The sequence below is a fragment of the Oreochromis niloticus genome, linkage group LG15 (assembly GCF_001858045.2).
Source record: "Oreochromis niloticus isolate F11D_XX linkage group LG15, O_niloticus_UMD_NMBU, whole genome shotgun sequence".
NCBI lineage: Eukaryota > Metazoa > Chordata > Actinopteri > Cichliformes > Cichlidae > Oreochromis > Oreochromis niloticus.
Window position 1 is genome coordinate 7,821,206 of NC_031980.2, and position 16,152 is coordinate 7,837,357.

At 40.4% G+C, this 16,152-nt stretch overlaps 1 protein-coding gene across 1 annotated transcript; it reads right to left on the reverse strand.

The window, feature by feature from the left end:
- Positions 1–429: 429 nt before the first annotated feature.
- sec63 (SEC63 homolog, protein translocation regulator) lies at positions 430–15,533 on the reverse strand. The gene is made up of 20 exons (XM_005449585.3): positions 15,243–15,533; positions 14,455–14,554; positions 12,884–12,998; positions 12,563–12,675; positions 12,400–12,461; positions 11,546–11,604; positions 11,301–11,351; positions 11,096–11,204; positions 10,861–10,955; positions 10,452–10,584; positions 9,438–9,527; positions 9,162–9,307; positions 8,906–9,053; positions 7,181–7,263; positions 6,933–7,001; positions 6,639–6,794; positions 6,321–6,509; positions 5,965–6,165; positions 4,617–4,721; positions 430–2,836 (listed from the first exon to the last, which is right to left on the reverse strand). The coding sequence occupies exons 1-20, from the start codon at positions 15,364–15,366 to the stop codon at positions 2,699–2,701; spliced, it is 2,286 nt and encodes a 761-aa protein (XP_005449642.1). The 5' UTR covers positions 15,367–15,533; the 3' UTR covers positions 430–2,698.
- Positions 15,534–16,152: the final 619 nt, after the last annotated feature.

Here is a 16,152-nt window from a genome sequence, read left to right on the forward strand (position 1 = left end):
AGAGGACCAAGACTGCCGACAAATGTACGAAAATTATTACAATAAATTCACAGTTTGACAACAAATGAAGCCCTTATTCGATAATAGACATTTTAGGTTTAACTGGCTTTTGAATTCATTTGGGTTTACTTTCGTTTTAATATTAATATATTTATTTTTGTATTTACTTAAGAAATACAAAACTATAGCCCACCTTCTTTTTATTCTCACATATTTTTTTACATATTCACTTTATTATGCAAATGAGGATGTTATATAAAGTGGTCACATGTTTACTTTCTAGCTACCAAGTTCATTTAGTAAATCGAGCTAAAGCTAACACCGTCAATCTGCAATAAGTTACGCAATGTTTCTTTTAAGACCAAATATTACAAAAATTAATCTATAAAAAAATTCCATCCTGTTCAATGCATAAAAGAATAAATCAGCTCATTTAAAAGTTTTTATTTGAAATGATTTTTAAATACAAATAATATAGTTTTTCCATTTACAATGACAGTTCCTTTGTAAACAAAAGTGGCAGATAGTCATTGGGTAGTCATTTGTCCAAACTGAGGCAACTTGCCGGCCAGTTGCCTGGATAAGGTCTGTCATGGGTGGGATGGCGTATTTAACCTCACTGCATTCCCCCCCCCCCGGCAGCATAATCACTGATGCTACATTCTATTGCAGAGTGATAAATACTCAGATTACAATATTACCTGTTAGCGTACACCTGCTCTGAACACAACTACAGATGAGTATAGTTTGCACATGTGAGATTTTGTGAGTGCGTATGTGGTGCTAGGAGAGCATGCTTAAACTTTCATCTCTCCCACACTGACAAGATACACTAGTAAGCACTGTAAAAAAAAAAAACTAAAAAAAAAACAACTGTATGGATATTTGTGGTGATAGATTACACATTACTGAAACTGCCAAGTTGCCAGCATACAGCAAGAGCCCACAGAACTACTCAAAGTATCTCTGTTCTTTTTTTTCCCTTCCCAAAGTCTAACACATGTAAAAATCAAGGTTCGAAACCAGACACACATTTATGTATTACATGATTAACGGAAAAAATACCAATGAAAGTGGGAGCCTGAGCCACTCTGTCTGCCTCAGAAAAATGGAAAACTTCCAGGTTTGGTAGAAAAACACTCAATCTGACATGGCAGTAACTGCAAACCTAAGCCTGATCTGCTTAAGAAAAAAAAAAACAAAAACAAAAAAACCCAAAAAACAAGTTTAACGGTTTTTTTTCCCCAGATGAGTGCTGTGTGTGTCTCTAACAGGGATATCATACTCACTTTTACACTCACAATGCACATACAACTGCAAAATAACTGTACTTATGGGAGGTATTGTGATGACAAAATCAGTGATATGTATCCCAATACTTATGAGCTACAGGTTATCAAAAAAGAAAAAGAAAAAAACAAAACAAAAACGAACAACACTAAAGATTCTTACACAAAAAAAAAAATTTACTTCTCTCTCAGGAACCAGTGGTGCATAGCACCCAAGGACTTGTATGTTGCAGTATTTTAGTTGTACTTGTAAGGCCTTTTTCAGACAAGGAGTACACACTGGAATGTGCGGCAAAAAAAAAAAAAAAAAGAAAAGAAAAAAAAAAAGGAAAAAAGATTGAGATAAGGGAAGTAATTATGTAATGCTCTCCTCTAATACATTTATATATATATTTAGACATCAGTATCTTAGCCCCACAAAAGACTGAAGACACATCTTTTAGTGCTAAACTAAAAGATGACTCATTCAAACAAACCCTAACACTGCAAGTTTTTTCAACTTCCCCTCCAGTTACATTTGAGATCACATTTCAACTCGAGCTCCACCTGCTTTCAATCAACCGTCTTCTCTTTCGGAAAAATAAAATACATTTTGAAGTGAATCACGCGAGGAGAAGGGGCATCACTTACAGGACTGGCTGTAGATCAGCATCCATCTGCGGACATCTCTGTCAAAAATAGGTGTATGGACAAACGAATGGCTGATTTGACAGTGGAAGGAAGTAAATATCCCAAATGGCTGACTTGGTTGCGATGTCCAACAAGGAGGACTGAACTTCGCGCTTCTGCAGTATAAATGTACAATAGAAAGCATCACTGCTGTGGAAAACATTGGTGCTGAGCATTATTAAAAACAGGAGCAAAGTGTGTTGAGAATGATTTCCATACGGAGATCAGCATTTTTAATTTTGCAGATGGAATTGGCGGTTATACATCCCCACTCCCTGTCAAGAAAAGAAGAAAAGAGCCAATATAATAATAATAATAATTAGAATTCTAACAATAGGTCCTCCAGTCCACCTTGTGTCCATTTGTCATACCTGTACAAAGACACACAAGGTTACATACCATTCACGCACTCGCACGCACACCCGCTCACACACAACAGGCCTGTTAGTATTCACAGAATTCTCTTCCACCAGCAGCGGAAAGTGAATAAACAAGTCTCTGTAGAAAAGAGAATTTCGGGGTGTTGGGGTTCAGGTCACAGTCCATGACTTTGCAAAGGTTAAATGAAGGAGGGCTCTGTGTGTATAAACTGTCCCCGGTGACTCTGTGAGTGTTTGTGGCTTCGCTGCTCCTCACTGACTGCTTTCTGGCTTGAGCGGGGTCAGCAGTGAATGTGTGGCCAAGTCCATGGGAGGGTAAAGGGAGGAGGGAGGGGGAGGGCTGAGCGTGTGCGCACGCGCTCAGTCGTTGTCCTCGTCGTCATCTTCACTCTCCTCGATGCCGTCGCTGTCCTCTTGCTCCTCGTCCTCCTCCTCTGTGTCGGGGATGTCCCACTGCGGGTGGTTGTCCAGCATGGCCTTGGCCTCGTGGACCTCCAACTACACAAACACAAAGCACTCGTTTTATCATCACTGCGATTAACACTTTCAAGCCTGTGCATATTATTTAAGGCGATTTGTAGATTATTAAAAATGCTAGCATGTGCCTGAATATGACTTAAGATGCTCTTGGAAAACCAATAAGGAAATATTGTAACACAATAAGGGGAAAAATGACCCGTGCACCTACATGAAATGTTAAGGATCACATGGGAATCTAGTAAATGTACAGCAGCGGTTCCTGGTTTACGGCATTTAAAATGTGAACTAAGCAAATGGTTGCTGGTTTAATTCCAGTTACTGCTTGCTTGTGGCAAGGAAGCAGCTAAAAATATAGATGTAACGTTTGAAGTATATCAGCCAATATTTGTTGATCTATCAGAGTCAGTATTATATCTGCCGTTAAATAAATTAACACTAAGCCAACTCATTATCTGACCTCACTCTGATTTTAAGTGGCCGTCTTTCCCAATCGTTTCCATTTTGTTATAAAACCACTAATAGCTAACTGGAATATTTAGTAGTGATGAAATTTCACGAATGGACTTGTGGCATCACTGTATCATAACACGAATTGCCAAGAATACTTTTGGCAATATAGAGTATATACTGTCCAATATCTGATTTTTTTAAAAATATATTAGTCTTAAAAATTCTCTTTGTGTTAGGCTCTAGTAAAGACCCTGCAAGTGTTTTAACTCTTTCTCACCAGTGCACCATTTAATTTACGCAGTTAGTGCTTGGCCCACATGTTGTGCTTTATGGATGATGGATAACCTCGTCTCTGCCTGCAGAAGTGCTATCAGCCACTGACAATGACACAGGGCGACTACAAAGGGAGCACATCACCTGATCCCAATATCCAATGTGCCAAATAAATATTTGGTTGTCAAATATCATAACCCCAATTAAAAAAATAAACTAAAAAAAAAAACAATGAAGGAAAATTACTGCAATAATTTATTTTTTAAATGTATCCTCTTTAAATGTGATGAACTACCAAATTAAATTTTTTTCTCCTAAAGGTGCTAATGTTCTGCAGCATGCCATTACAATGGAAGATAAGGCAGTGTGATGTTACATTGTTGAGAGCAATGAGCTGAACACTAGGATATGAAACTATCATATCACACGAGGTCATTGCAACTGCCATAAAAGATGTAGTGCCAACAAGAATCACCATTCAGAGATGTTTTACACATTTTTTTTGTGTAGAACATCTAAATACACATCCAAATACTGGATAAAAATTAGGTACTAAACAAGTCATTTACAGCTCTGTAACCTTTATAGTATGTCTGTGCGACATGGCTTTGTTCCACTGCAAGCACCACATGCTTTCAGAATGAAACCAATCACATACCAGGTTCAAGTCTAATTTGAATAACACTGATTTGAAGATCCTGCATTTTAAGATAAAGGTGAGTAGATATGAAATAAATAAATTCTTGACCGGTAGAAGAAACACCAAACCTTAAGTGCACTTAAAGTGCACTGCCTACAACAATACAAATCATATTGCTTCTGGCTAGCAGTCAATACCCTCATTCCTAACATCTTGGCAGCAATCAATACCATTGTTCAGCGAGCCTCAGCTACATTTGGCTGCAGCTGGTGGGTTTATTATTCCAGCCACTTTGGTAGCGAAAACCCATCATATCCAGGACAATTTGAACTGATTGGCTGACGGAAGGCCCCCCTATTTACACACACACACACACACACACACACACACACACACACACACACACACACACTAATAAAAGGCACACATACACACCTTGAGTGGTTTGATCTGGTCCAGTCCCAGGTAGGAATCAGAACGAAGGATAACAGAATATTGGTAGTTGCCCGTTTTGGAGGGGGCTGAAAACTTCAGCTCCACCTGGAAAATAACCCACGGACACACACACATATAAATATGTTAATTTCATGTTTCTTGATTCAATCGTGTAAAAGAGAGATTAAAACTCCCTTTAACCAAATCTAATCACAGAAGCATTCAATGTGCAGCTGTATAACTGTGTGACTCAGAGCATTATTGTTTCATGTATTAATTATAGCGGCGATGCTGCATTGTGGCCGAAATCCTGCGATTGATGCGAAAATACAATCGTCTCCATGTAAACAAACCCAACCTGTTTCCATCCCCATAGAAACCACTAATGCAAGCACCAAACGGAGGCAAAGGACAAACGCTGTGAATATTATAAACTTCTGCAATCTGCTGTCACCAATGATGTACAATCATCTAGCAGCAGAGGGCCACAGCGTGGTAGGTAATTACAAATGAACTGCCGCACGATGATGGGGTCCAACTGTAAATATTAGACCAACATTGCCTCAGGCTGTGATTACTATGTTGCGCAATTACATATGGAAAACAGCTCATTACGAGCACAATGAACCTAATTATTATTCAGCGTGCGGGCAGAGAATGAGCTGTGATCATAGCCGCTATTAACTGTCCTGGCCAGAGATGAAAGCAGGGCGTATTAACAGTCATGCAGCGAGAAACAACAGAAGGAACTGCTGAAGTGACAGGCTAATTGATTTCTTGACAGTGACCTGCGACGCCTCTTATTACCATCCTTGAGAGCGGGGGTGGCCAGTCATGCATGCTTAAAACGGCCTTGTTAAGCTTTTACCTTCACATCAGTCTGTGCTGGTGCTGCTGAGCACCAGGATCAGTGGTGCAAATTGTGCAAAACAAACACAGACACACACTACTCTGAGGAAATAATGACAAGTGGCACAAGTGCAAAGGGTTGCCTAGCAACAGCATGTGCAAGGGGTTACAAGAAACATAAGCACACACTAACTTATTAAGACCTTTCTACCTCACATGCATTACTGTGTAATCCACACGATATTCAAAGAATTTTAATACAAACACAATGAACTGACTGTACAGTGCTGCATGTGATGATAGTGTACATTTTTACATTTTTAATCAAAAACAATAACAATATATAATCATACAATTTAAAATAACAACTGTGGTGATCATGATGTGACCGTGTCAAATAATTTCTATGAAAAGATCATAAATTCTTCAAAGAGTCATCTGAGACAGGCACACGCTCACTTCCTGTGTGTCAGTTAAAATACCAGTGCACCAAACTCACCTCTTCTGTGTCTTTTAGCGTGCACACGTGACAGGGCATGGAGACGAGGGTATGCTCTCGGCGGTCAGCAATGTAGAGCCACCACCACTCCTGCTTCTCCTCTGGGAAGTAGAGACTGTAGACCGGGTGTGTCACCTTTGACTTGGTTTCTAGCAGGGCCCGCTCTCGCCGCTGGATGCTTTGTTGCAACGCCTCCCACTCCTGACAGGCAGGGGTGAAAAGAGTGACAGTTAGATTGGATACAGCGTTTCCCTTCCATTTATCAGCTGAGCCTAAACACTATAGTCTTTTAAGCGATAAAGCTCCTGCTGCTAAATCCTACGAATGACATATGCATCTGAATAACGCTATCTGACCTCCTCGTCGTCGCCGGCCATCTCGTCGACTTCTGTGTCGCTCTGTTTGTCGCTGTCTTCGTCTCTTTCGCTCGGGGAGTCCTTGTTGGCTTCGCCCTCATCTGACTCGCTGCCTTTGTCTGACCCATCATCATCTTCCTCCTTTGTCGCCACAGTTGCTACTGTCGTTGTCGTCGTTGTTGTGACTTCCTGCGACACCAGTATCAATAATGAAAAGTTATGCTGAAAGCACCGTTGTTTTTAATAATCATCTGACAGTAGGTGGATGCTGGTGTTAGTTTAATTCAGGTGTAACTGACTGAGTGAGTGGCTGCTTACATTTCCTGCCACGGTGCCATTGGCCTGCTTGTTTTTGGCAGGAGCAGGAGTGGGTTTCTTCTTGGTTAACTTTTTCTTCTTGGACTTGGCTGTCTTTTTAGCCCCTTTATTCTTGTTCTGCCACACTTTGGTTTTGGCTTTACTTGTGTCTCCTTGCTTCAGATCAGACCACAAAAAAAGAAAACGTGAACATGATTCTTTGAACCATTAAACTTTTACATGACCATAAGTGGCCCAAGCAAACTGAACATAAACTAATCTGAGCCGACACGGTTTCTGCATGTGTGATCTTACTGCTTCCTCTGTAGTGGCAGCCTCATCTCCTTGACACGGCACTGGCTCTTGTTCTTGTTCAAACACGTCCTACACACACATCAATAAGCAGAGTTAAGTGATGCTTTCCAGCCATGTTTTCAGTCAACAGTGCACTCTAATGGTGATCCATAGTAGTGCATGTGCAAGGCAGCAGAACCTGCTTTCCAGTAACTTATTGTTACATCATGTATTATGTAGGTGTTGAGTCACATGGAAACATTTCTTACCACCATCCGTTTCCTGTTTAAGGTGACGGTTACTGTGACGATTGAGCCTGCCGTGATGTTACTACTGTCTTCATCATCAAGGACTGCAAAAAACCCAAAAAAAAACATTAATGTCTAAAAGTTGAACACAGAAAACTATGATGTACACACTTTTGCCACAAGATAAAACTCTAAATGATCAGCAGTTTAGCCAAACCGGACTAAAGCTTACAACACTGAGCCATACAGAAATAACCATAATTTTGTTTTCTCCATTAATCCATCTTCCACATCTACAATAACATGAAACTGAAGTCGAAATCAAAGTAACATATTTCCCCTACCCTGTAGTGTAATTATGCATCTTCCTTGTTTTTATGTCGGTTTTGTAAGCATCAGCTTTAGAAACATTTACCAAAATTAGAAAATATACACACGCTCAATATCCACTTTGTTAGGTACACCTGTTTAACTGCTCATGAACGCAAATATTCTATCAGCTGATCACATTGTAGCACCTCAGTGGATTTGGGCATGTATGGTCAAACTGAGCATCAGAATTAGTGAATAAAGGTGATTTAAGTGACTTTGTTAGTGCCAGACAGGCAAGTTTGAGTATTTCAGCTCAGACGCCCAACATAGCACTCTGTAGGATTTACAGACAATGGTTTGAAAAACAGGAAATATCCAGTGAGTGGCAGTTCTCTAGGAGAAATTGCGTTGTTGATGCCCGAGGTCAGAGGACAATGACCAGACTGCTTTGAGCTGATAGGACGGCAACAGTTACTTAAATAAAGCACTCGTTACAAGCAAGGTATGAAGAAGAGCTTCTCTCAACACACCACACACACTGAACCTTGAAGCTGATGAGCAATAGCAAAAAAAAAAAAAAAAAAAAAAAAAAAGACCAAGGGTGCCACTCTTGTCAGCCAAAAACAGACAACTGGAGCTACACAGTCTGCACAGGCTCAGCAAAATGGGCTAATAGAAGATTAGAAAAATGTTGCATGGTCTGATGCGCCTCTGCTTCTTCTGCACAATGCAGATGTTAGGGTTGGAATTTGCTGTAAATAACACAAAAGTATGGACGCATGCTGCTGCTGGTGGTGTAATGGTGCAGGGGGATATTTTCATGCCACACTTTGGGGGCCTTAGTACAAGCTGAACATCGTTTAGACACCACAGCCTCCTATTGTTGCTCACCATGTCCACCCTGTATGATCATAGCATACCCATCTCCTGACGTCTACTTCCAGCAGGACAACACACCATGTCACAAAGGTTAAATAATCTCAAATGTCTTTACTGAGTATGACAATGAGTTGACTGTACACAGTCACCAGATCTAAATCCAACAGAGCGCCTTTGAGATTGTGAAAAGGAGCATCATGAATGTGCAGCCCAGCATTGAGTCAATGACATGAAGCGTTGAGTCAGTTCTAAAGGACAAAGGAGTCCAAACCAATGCTCACAACATGTCTCTATTAAAGTGGTCAGTCAGTTTATGCGTACAGTAACAATGTCATGATGTCAAAGGTATTTCCTTGCACTTGGAGTGTGCATAGCTCCATATTTAAAACCAACATATCCAAAAAATAAATACATTTTAAAAAATGAGCAACTCACACCAAAGCAAAAATAAATGGATACACAGCACTAATGGCCAGAGAACAGTCTGTTAAAAACAGCAGATCAGACTATCAAAGGTGTGCTATGAACAAAGAAAGTGTGTTTTTAAGGACTGACCCTGCAGTTTGATATCCATGGTGATGTGAGGGAAGCTGCCCAGCACAGCCATGACCTCGTCGTACTTCTCCTCTCCAAGGAAACGCAGCATGTTTCGTCTGTCGGAGTCCTTCAGGCTCACCAAGTCCTGGAGGGTTCGCACCTTATACTAAAGTAGGGAGGAGGAAGAGGATGGCAGTGAGAGAAACATAAAGCATCTTTATCTCCCATTATATTGCACACAGTATGCGGACACATGCAAACTCTCGTTAGATACCTTTTTAGAAATGCAGTATCGGAGGTGCTCCTCTTCAAAGTGAGGCAGCTGCAGCAGCGGCGACTTTGACTCCTTCAGGCCCTGCACTATCATCTGGGTCAGTTTCATACAGTTCTCTATGGTCACCAAGCGAGGAGCACTGAAACCTGACGAGAGACATTAGCATTTATGGAAAAGCATACAAAGATTTCATGATGTTGGTAGCACCAATAGAACTAAAAAAATATATATAATAGTAGTCAAAGAGCTGTAATAATGTGTAGTATATATGCAAACCTCTGCTGTTGGCCATAAAAATAAGCTGACAGCCCACGTTGATCATCTCCTGTAGAAGTGCTGGAGTCTTTTTCACCACAAACCTCTGATCTGGAACAGAAACATACAACATTTTATTTAAAGAGACAGTGAAATTTATCAAAAGCACTGAATGAAGCGCTGCATTGTTTATCTCATGTAGAAAATGGATATATTTTTATTTTTGTTATATTCTATTCTAAGATTCTAATCTGCTTCCAAGTCTGTTTTACACGCTGGAATTGAAGCTACTAGAGTACAGGACACACACGAAGAATACCCATTCAATCAAAATTCATTTTGATGAATTTCACTTGATCTGCCAAAAATCTAAAGTGTTTTCGACGTAATGTTTAAAATCACTTTAGAAAGAAACAACAGCAACGAGAGTGCACTCCGCGATAAAATAGTCAACTTGGATTAAAATCTTGCTCCTGTGCACTAAATCCCCTGATTAACAATTTTCCAGACCATTATTTATATTTTTGCAACAGTGTTTAATTTTAATGTTAAATTTTGATGTTCTCTAAGTATTTCCAATCACCACTTTATCATAACCATCTGATAGCATCTCTGATTGGAGCAGGTGGCACTCAGAGGGATCATTTCATGTGGAAGAAGAGTCACATGACCCACAAAACACCCAGCCTGAAGAAGAGAGGCTTGCTTCACAGACAAAGTTGAGAACCACCACTGTTGACACCTGTCATCTCCAACTCAGGTGATCCAGCTAACGCAACGCAAGTCATTCACTGTCCTCAAGGGTGTAGACAAAAAAAACAAATACAAAAGCTTGTGTATTCATTATGACCTGCATAATGATACTAATGCATTATAATGCATTTACCATTCAGCTCCTGATAAATGAGGCTTCATTAATCTTTTGAACAACTGGGCCAGATCTACTTGAAGATTTCTTTTTTAATAAAATAATTAAACAAGCATAATTAGTAAAAATGTAAAATTCCAGTGGGTATCATTCAGCATGTGTCCTACCTTCCTCTAATTCCTCAGACACGTCCATGCGGGCCAAGTGAGCTAACACCAACACCCTAGCCTTCAGACTGTAGGGATAGTAAAACGGAGGCTCCTTCTTCTTCACGTTGATATTTCCTAATTCACGGATCAACTGTGGGAGAGTTGAGTGGGAGTCATTATAACATACTGTACTGTAAAAAAATATCATCAAGGCCTCAATAAGCATGAATAAATGTCACATCTTCCACATTGCGTGCTGAATTCTGGGTTACTGGCAAGGACTTTCAATCACACAGGAAATGAAATCGCAATGAGAACGCTCTTTTCCTTCCTCATCTCCAAAACTTCCATCTCAAAAACAACATCTGGACATAACACCCCCCTCAAACCAAGTTTCTTCTCTTATGAAGCAAACTTCTGTTTTTACCTGCGGCACTTCAACGTTGTCTGTGGGTCGTATAGTTGCTTCCTTATTGTTGCGAGGATCAAATTCGAGTGCTGCCGTCAACACCATGACTAACCCTGGAGGCCAGTCAGCCAAAAACATAATTTGTTAATACAATCAGAAAGAAGACCGAATTTATATCAACATAACCTTTGCTGAATAAAGTAAAGCATGTGCAATGCTACAGAACCTTCCAGTATGTGAACCAGAAACTCACGTTTCATGTTCATATTCGGTGTCTTGCACATGAAATGCATAAAGAGCTGGGTAGTGTTGATGAGGATCTGATCTCCACTGTATCGGATTGAGCGGTACCACCATGTCCCCTAAATTACAAAGAAAAAGAACAACCAGTATGAGAAACACATTATAAAAATACAAGACTTTGACTATTTCTATTTGAAATCATGATGAACACTTACCACAACAACAGGAAGGATAACCATAAAGGCAAGCCCATACACCAACAGCACCTATAAAATGAAAATAAAGCCGTTCGATCCTACCAAGTCTTTGAATTTGATCAACAATAGCCAACAATAGTGTTTTTTTTTAAATAGTATGATAAAGTATGATTCTTTGGAGTTTAGGGGCTCTCTGCTATTAAGAAAAAACAAAACAAATGAGGTTTATCAGTTAACTCTACAATGAAATAATGGACAAATACCAGCATTGAGTTCTTCTGGTCAACAATCCAGGCAGGCAGGGCAATGCCAAAGCTGGTTGCTAGAAAAGGGACACATAAGAGGCAATGGAATTAAACAGGAAAATTCCCTTTATACATACTGGAAGCAATCTTTCTGCAAAAGCACTCCTCTGTGTCACGCATTACTTGTAAGGGTGAGCAATCTAATGATATTGTGTTGTTGATTATCTAAATTTGGCATATGAAACAGTATATTCAGCTCATTTAAACTTTCCTACAGCACGTCAACCTTGCAATGACATAGCTGGTAGTGACACAATGAGAGTGATGCTCACTGGGTGCACTACTGATCTCTGAGGTGTAACTTGAATAGAAAACAGAAGACAGAATGGCAGGTGAAGATGACTCTGCAGTGCGGAAATGATTTGGATGCTCAGTAACTGAATGCAAAGTTGGCAGGGAATCTGTTGGGACAACCGGTAATCTAATCACAACCTTGTTCTACCATGTTGAAAATTGATCTTCACTGAAGTCAGTATCAGAAGTCATCAGCTAGTCTGATGACTCAGACACCTGAGGCAGCGGTTTAATTTTCTGGGGCTTCAGGTGTGGCCAGAATGTCTAGATAATAGATAATAGATCAAGACTTCCTGTTCCGTGCATCAGTCATTGTGTACAAAACCGGAGACAGTTTTAAAAAGCTAATAAAAAGCCAATTTGTTTCCAGATGATGTGACTGTTTAAAGATAGCACAAAGTCTCTTTTTTGCTCTCCTCCCTGTTTGTCTGCATGCAACCAAGCCTCCTTTCACCAGCATCCGTGGAGAAGGTGCACCAATGCATTAAACTGGTGTGCATGAGAGAAGCTTCACTTACCTCCTGGACCGTCAGGGTTTCCATACATTTCCCAATTCTGCCTTGACTGTTCATTGGTTAGACTGCAGAAAAAAACGGATTATTTGATCAACCCAGAACTCTGGGCTAGAAGATGTAATCTGGCCGGCATGAACGTTAAAGTCAAAACCACAATGATACTTACGCAGCATAGGCCTTAGCAATTCTCATGAATGTGGCCTCATCGCCACCTTTGTCGGGGTGATACTTGAGTGACAGTACACGGTACTGCTTCTTGATTTCTGACAGCGATGCACCCTGAAACAAATACCTACATTATATGTGGTGTGGTGTAACAGAGACAATCAGCCACAATTCAAAGAAGACTGAGAAGTCCGAGAAATCCAGAAAGATACACATCTTACTTAAGCTCAAAAGGTAAGTAATACAAAATAAATAATAAAAATGTAACCCTTAGGACTTCAGTAGCTTTGCAATAAACCATTTGTTTTGTGTGTGTGTTTACCGGGTCCAAGCTGAGGACTTCATATGGATTATACTCCTGGTACTCTCTGTCCAGCTTGGACACCTTGTAGGCCAGCAGCAGAAACACAAGCCACCCAAATAACAAGGCTGCTTTCCTGAAAATGTTAGCACACAAACAGGAAACATGAATAAACATCTGGGCTATAGAGCCCACATGAGACAGCTGTCATTTTCAGAAACACTTCCAATGACTAGATTCACATTAATATAACCCCGCAACTGAAATGATCTTTACCATTTAAAGCTACAAACATTCGATCATAATTTGAAACACTAAACAAAGCAAATTTCAACCCAACACATCTAAACACAAGGACATGCCACGTTCTGACATCGTTGTTTGTTTAATATTTATGCGTTGAAGTTGAACTTGTTTCCATGACAATGGCAAAAACCTGTGGCCTGCTCTGCAGCATCTGTTGCCATGACGACAGCTCACTAGCCAGAGTTGTCTGAGTTGCTCGACCAGAAAAATACATGATGGATTCTTATAATAAACACGATCACTATGATACAGTTGTGAGAGGGAAACAGATACTGAGATTTTGAGAGCGAGGCTGAGATGATCGCTTTGATTTTTTCCACCCCGGTAAACAAGCTGTGTGCTTCTACCGTCTTCTGTACTAAGAGCAGCCAAGCAAGGGAAGGCTTTATAAATGCCAGTTGTTAAATACTGGGCGTAAATACAGGATGTGGGTCTAGTGAAGGCGCAAGAGAGGAGTAAGTGGGAGTAAGAAGCTGTTAAACCACGCAGAGCGAATAAACAGCTCTTAGAAGACAGGGTGATGTTAAGATAAATGTTAAGCAGTGCAGCTAAATGTTTACAGCCACAGCACAAGTCACACGCAAACAACATAAACTGCACTCATGCCAAAAGTAAGTTCTTGTACGGACGCAAAAAGAGAATATTCAGTCTGACCATAACATATACCACCACACATTCTTTGTCCAGTTGGAAAAACCCTCAGAGTGAATCTATATGCTGTCAGAAACAAGTACAGTGTCGAGACGATGACTGAGTGATCACAGTGTTAACAGCTTGGGCCAGTCAATCCTAAACAACAGCAGCGATGTGACATTCAACAAGCAGGCAAACAACCAAGCATGCAAGCTTGTTATTATACTGTCCAGGAAGTGTTGTCCAAATATAAGTCAACAGATTTATATGCAAGTCGTGATCCTCTTTCAGCTGGTCCCTTAAGGGGTCAGCAAAGCAGATCATATGCCTCCATGTCACCCTAGCTGCCACACCAACCCTCTGAATTTCCACCTTCACTAAATCTGTGAATCTTCCCTGTGATGAGTATAAAGATCGTGTTATGAAGGGCTTCAAACTAAAACTTCATATGGCTTCGGTGTAATGCAAAACAGAGTCTCATTCATAACTGTAGTCTCAAACCAGTCGTAAAGAAGAGATTCGCTTTCATAGATGTTTCCTCCAGAAAAATTCTTTAGAAAGGGAAGCTGAGGAAATCCACCAAACAACAAGAAAACCATGTGTGGGGCGAGCTACTAAAAGTACAAACCCAAAGTTCAATTCAGCAGACTCACTTTAGTGTTGGCACGATGCTCTGCTGCGACTTCATCAGCCTGAGCCGATACCACAGACACCTGCCGTGCACCCTCCGCAGGCTCTTTAGGCGCAGTTGTTCTGAGACAAGAGAAAGCACATTAGCAGAATGAAAACAGTCACAATCAGTATGCATAACAACAACGCAACAATTCAGTGAGACTGCTTAACTGGCTGCACAGAGCCACTACTGTGGCAGGGGGAGGGTTTATTAATGTTGTTTACTTCAATTAGCTCGAATTTTGCATTACTCTATCTTCAATCATATTGCAGAAGATGGACAAATAATGATTTTATGAGTTTAGTGGCTCTGTGTTTATTAACTTCCATAAATTATCTGAGGTCCCTACGATAACCGGTGACCTGCCAGTCAGATTCTCCCAGTCAGCTACTCCCAGTAGACCAGCTGCATAAAGTTTGCTACCATAACTTATATAACAGCTTATGCTGGCTGCACTCTGTTGACTAGCATAGAGTCTCGCTAAGATAGGGAGCTATCAAGAGGAGGTCAATAAAGGCGCAAAGGAAAACTTAAGCGCGTGCCAGAGTGACGCTGGCTTTTGGTGTTGTAGCTGTGCTGTTAGCTCATGTTTCCAGGCGCCTGTGTCGCTGGGTTTCACTGCAAAGCTACTTGAGGTAGACCCAAATGGAGGCTAAATCGTGGCCAGCTGGTAGCCGTATACGAGCCAAAATACCGCCAGAAAACTTCATGTTAAGTTAGACAGTTATGTTAGCTCAGTTAGCACTGAGCCACACAGTCAGGCCTTACCAGCATTTTGATCCCGGGGCCAGAGGTAATATGTGGCTGGGATCACAATAAGTCCGACGAAGGACGTTAGGAAATAGAAAAAGGTATTGCCGCTGTCATCGTACTGGAACTGTTGCCCGGCCATTTCGTAGCGGCGCTTGGGTCGCCCTTCTTCTCCACCGCTGCTCTTCCCCCTTCAAGCCCAATGTGTGATACCTGACAGACCGTTAGCAACCCAGCCTCAATCCAGCCAAAAGAGCTCGATGCTATGGATGCATCGGTGTACGTGGTGTACGCCTGCGCAATGTGGTTTGCCTTCTTCTTCTTTTAATGTTTTAAAACCTTTCCAGCGTTAGCGACCCCTAGCGGTGGCATTGGAGATCAGCGTGTGAATGGTTTTTGAGCTTGATTAAATGCAATGGGGGTCTTTATTTGTTTTTTAGTTAAAGATAAAGATAAAGATAAAGATGACCTTTATTAGTCCCACAGGTGGGAAATTTGTTTTGTTACAGCAAAAGTGCAAAGTTATGTAGCAGAAATTAGAAAACACTGGAATTCAATACAATACAATAAAATAAAATACTATAAAATACTGTTATGTAAACATCCCGTGTATGACATGACTTCATATGAAGGATCTGTAAAGTCTGAACCATTAGATAATTGTCAGTAGTTTATGTGTAACATAAAAGTAATTATATATCAATTTGCATATTTGCAGTTTTAATTCATTTTAATTCATTGCGTTTTGCTACATCCAGCAATTTGTGCAATTTATAGCTTACATTTTTGGGCACTTTGTTCAGGTTTTAGTTTTTTGTTTTTTTGTTCTAGCCTATTATGTTTTGGAACTTATTTTTAAAAATTATTTAAATATTTAAATATAACTTCAGCACACAGTCTCACTTAGTGCTAATGCATTTATTAAGTC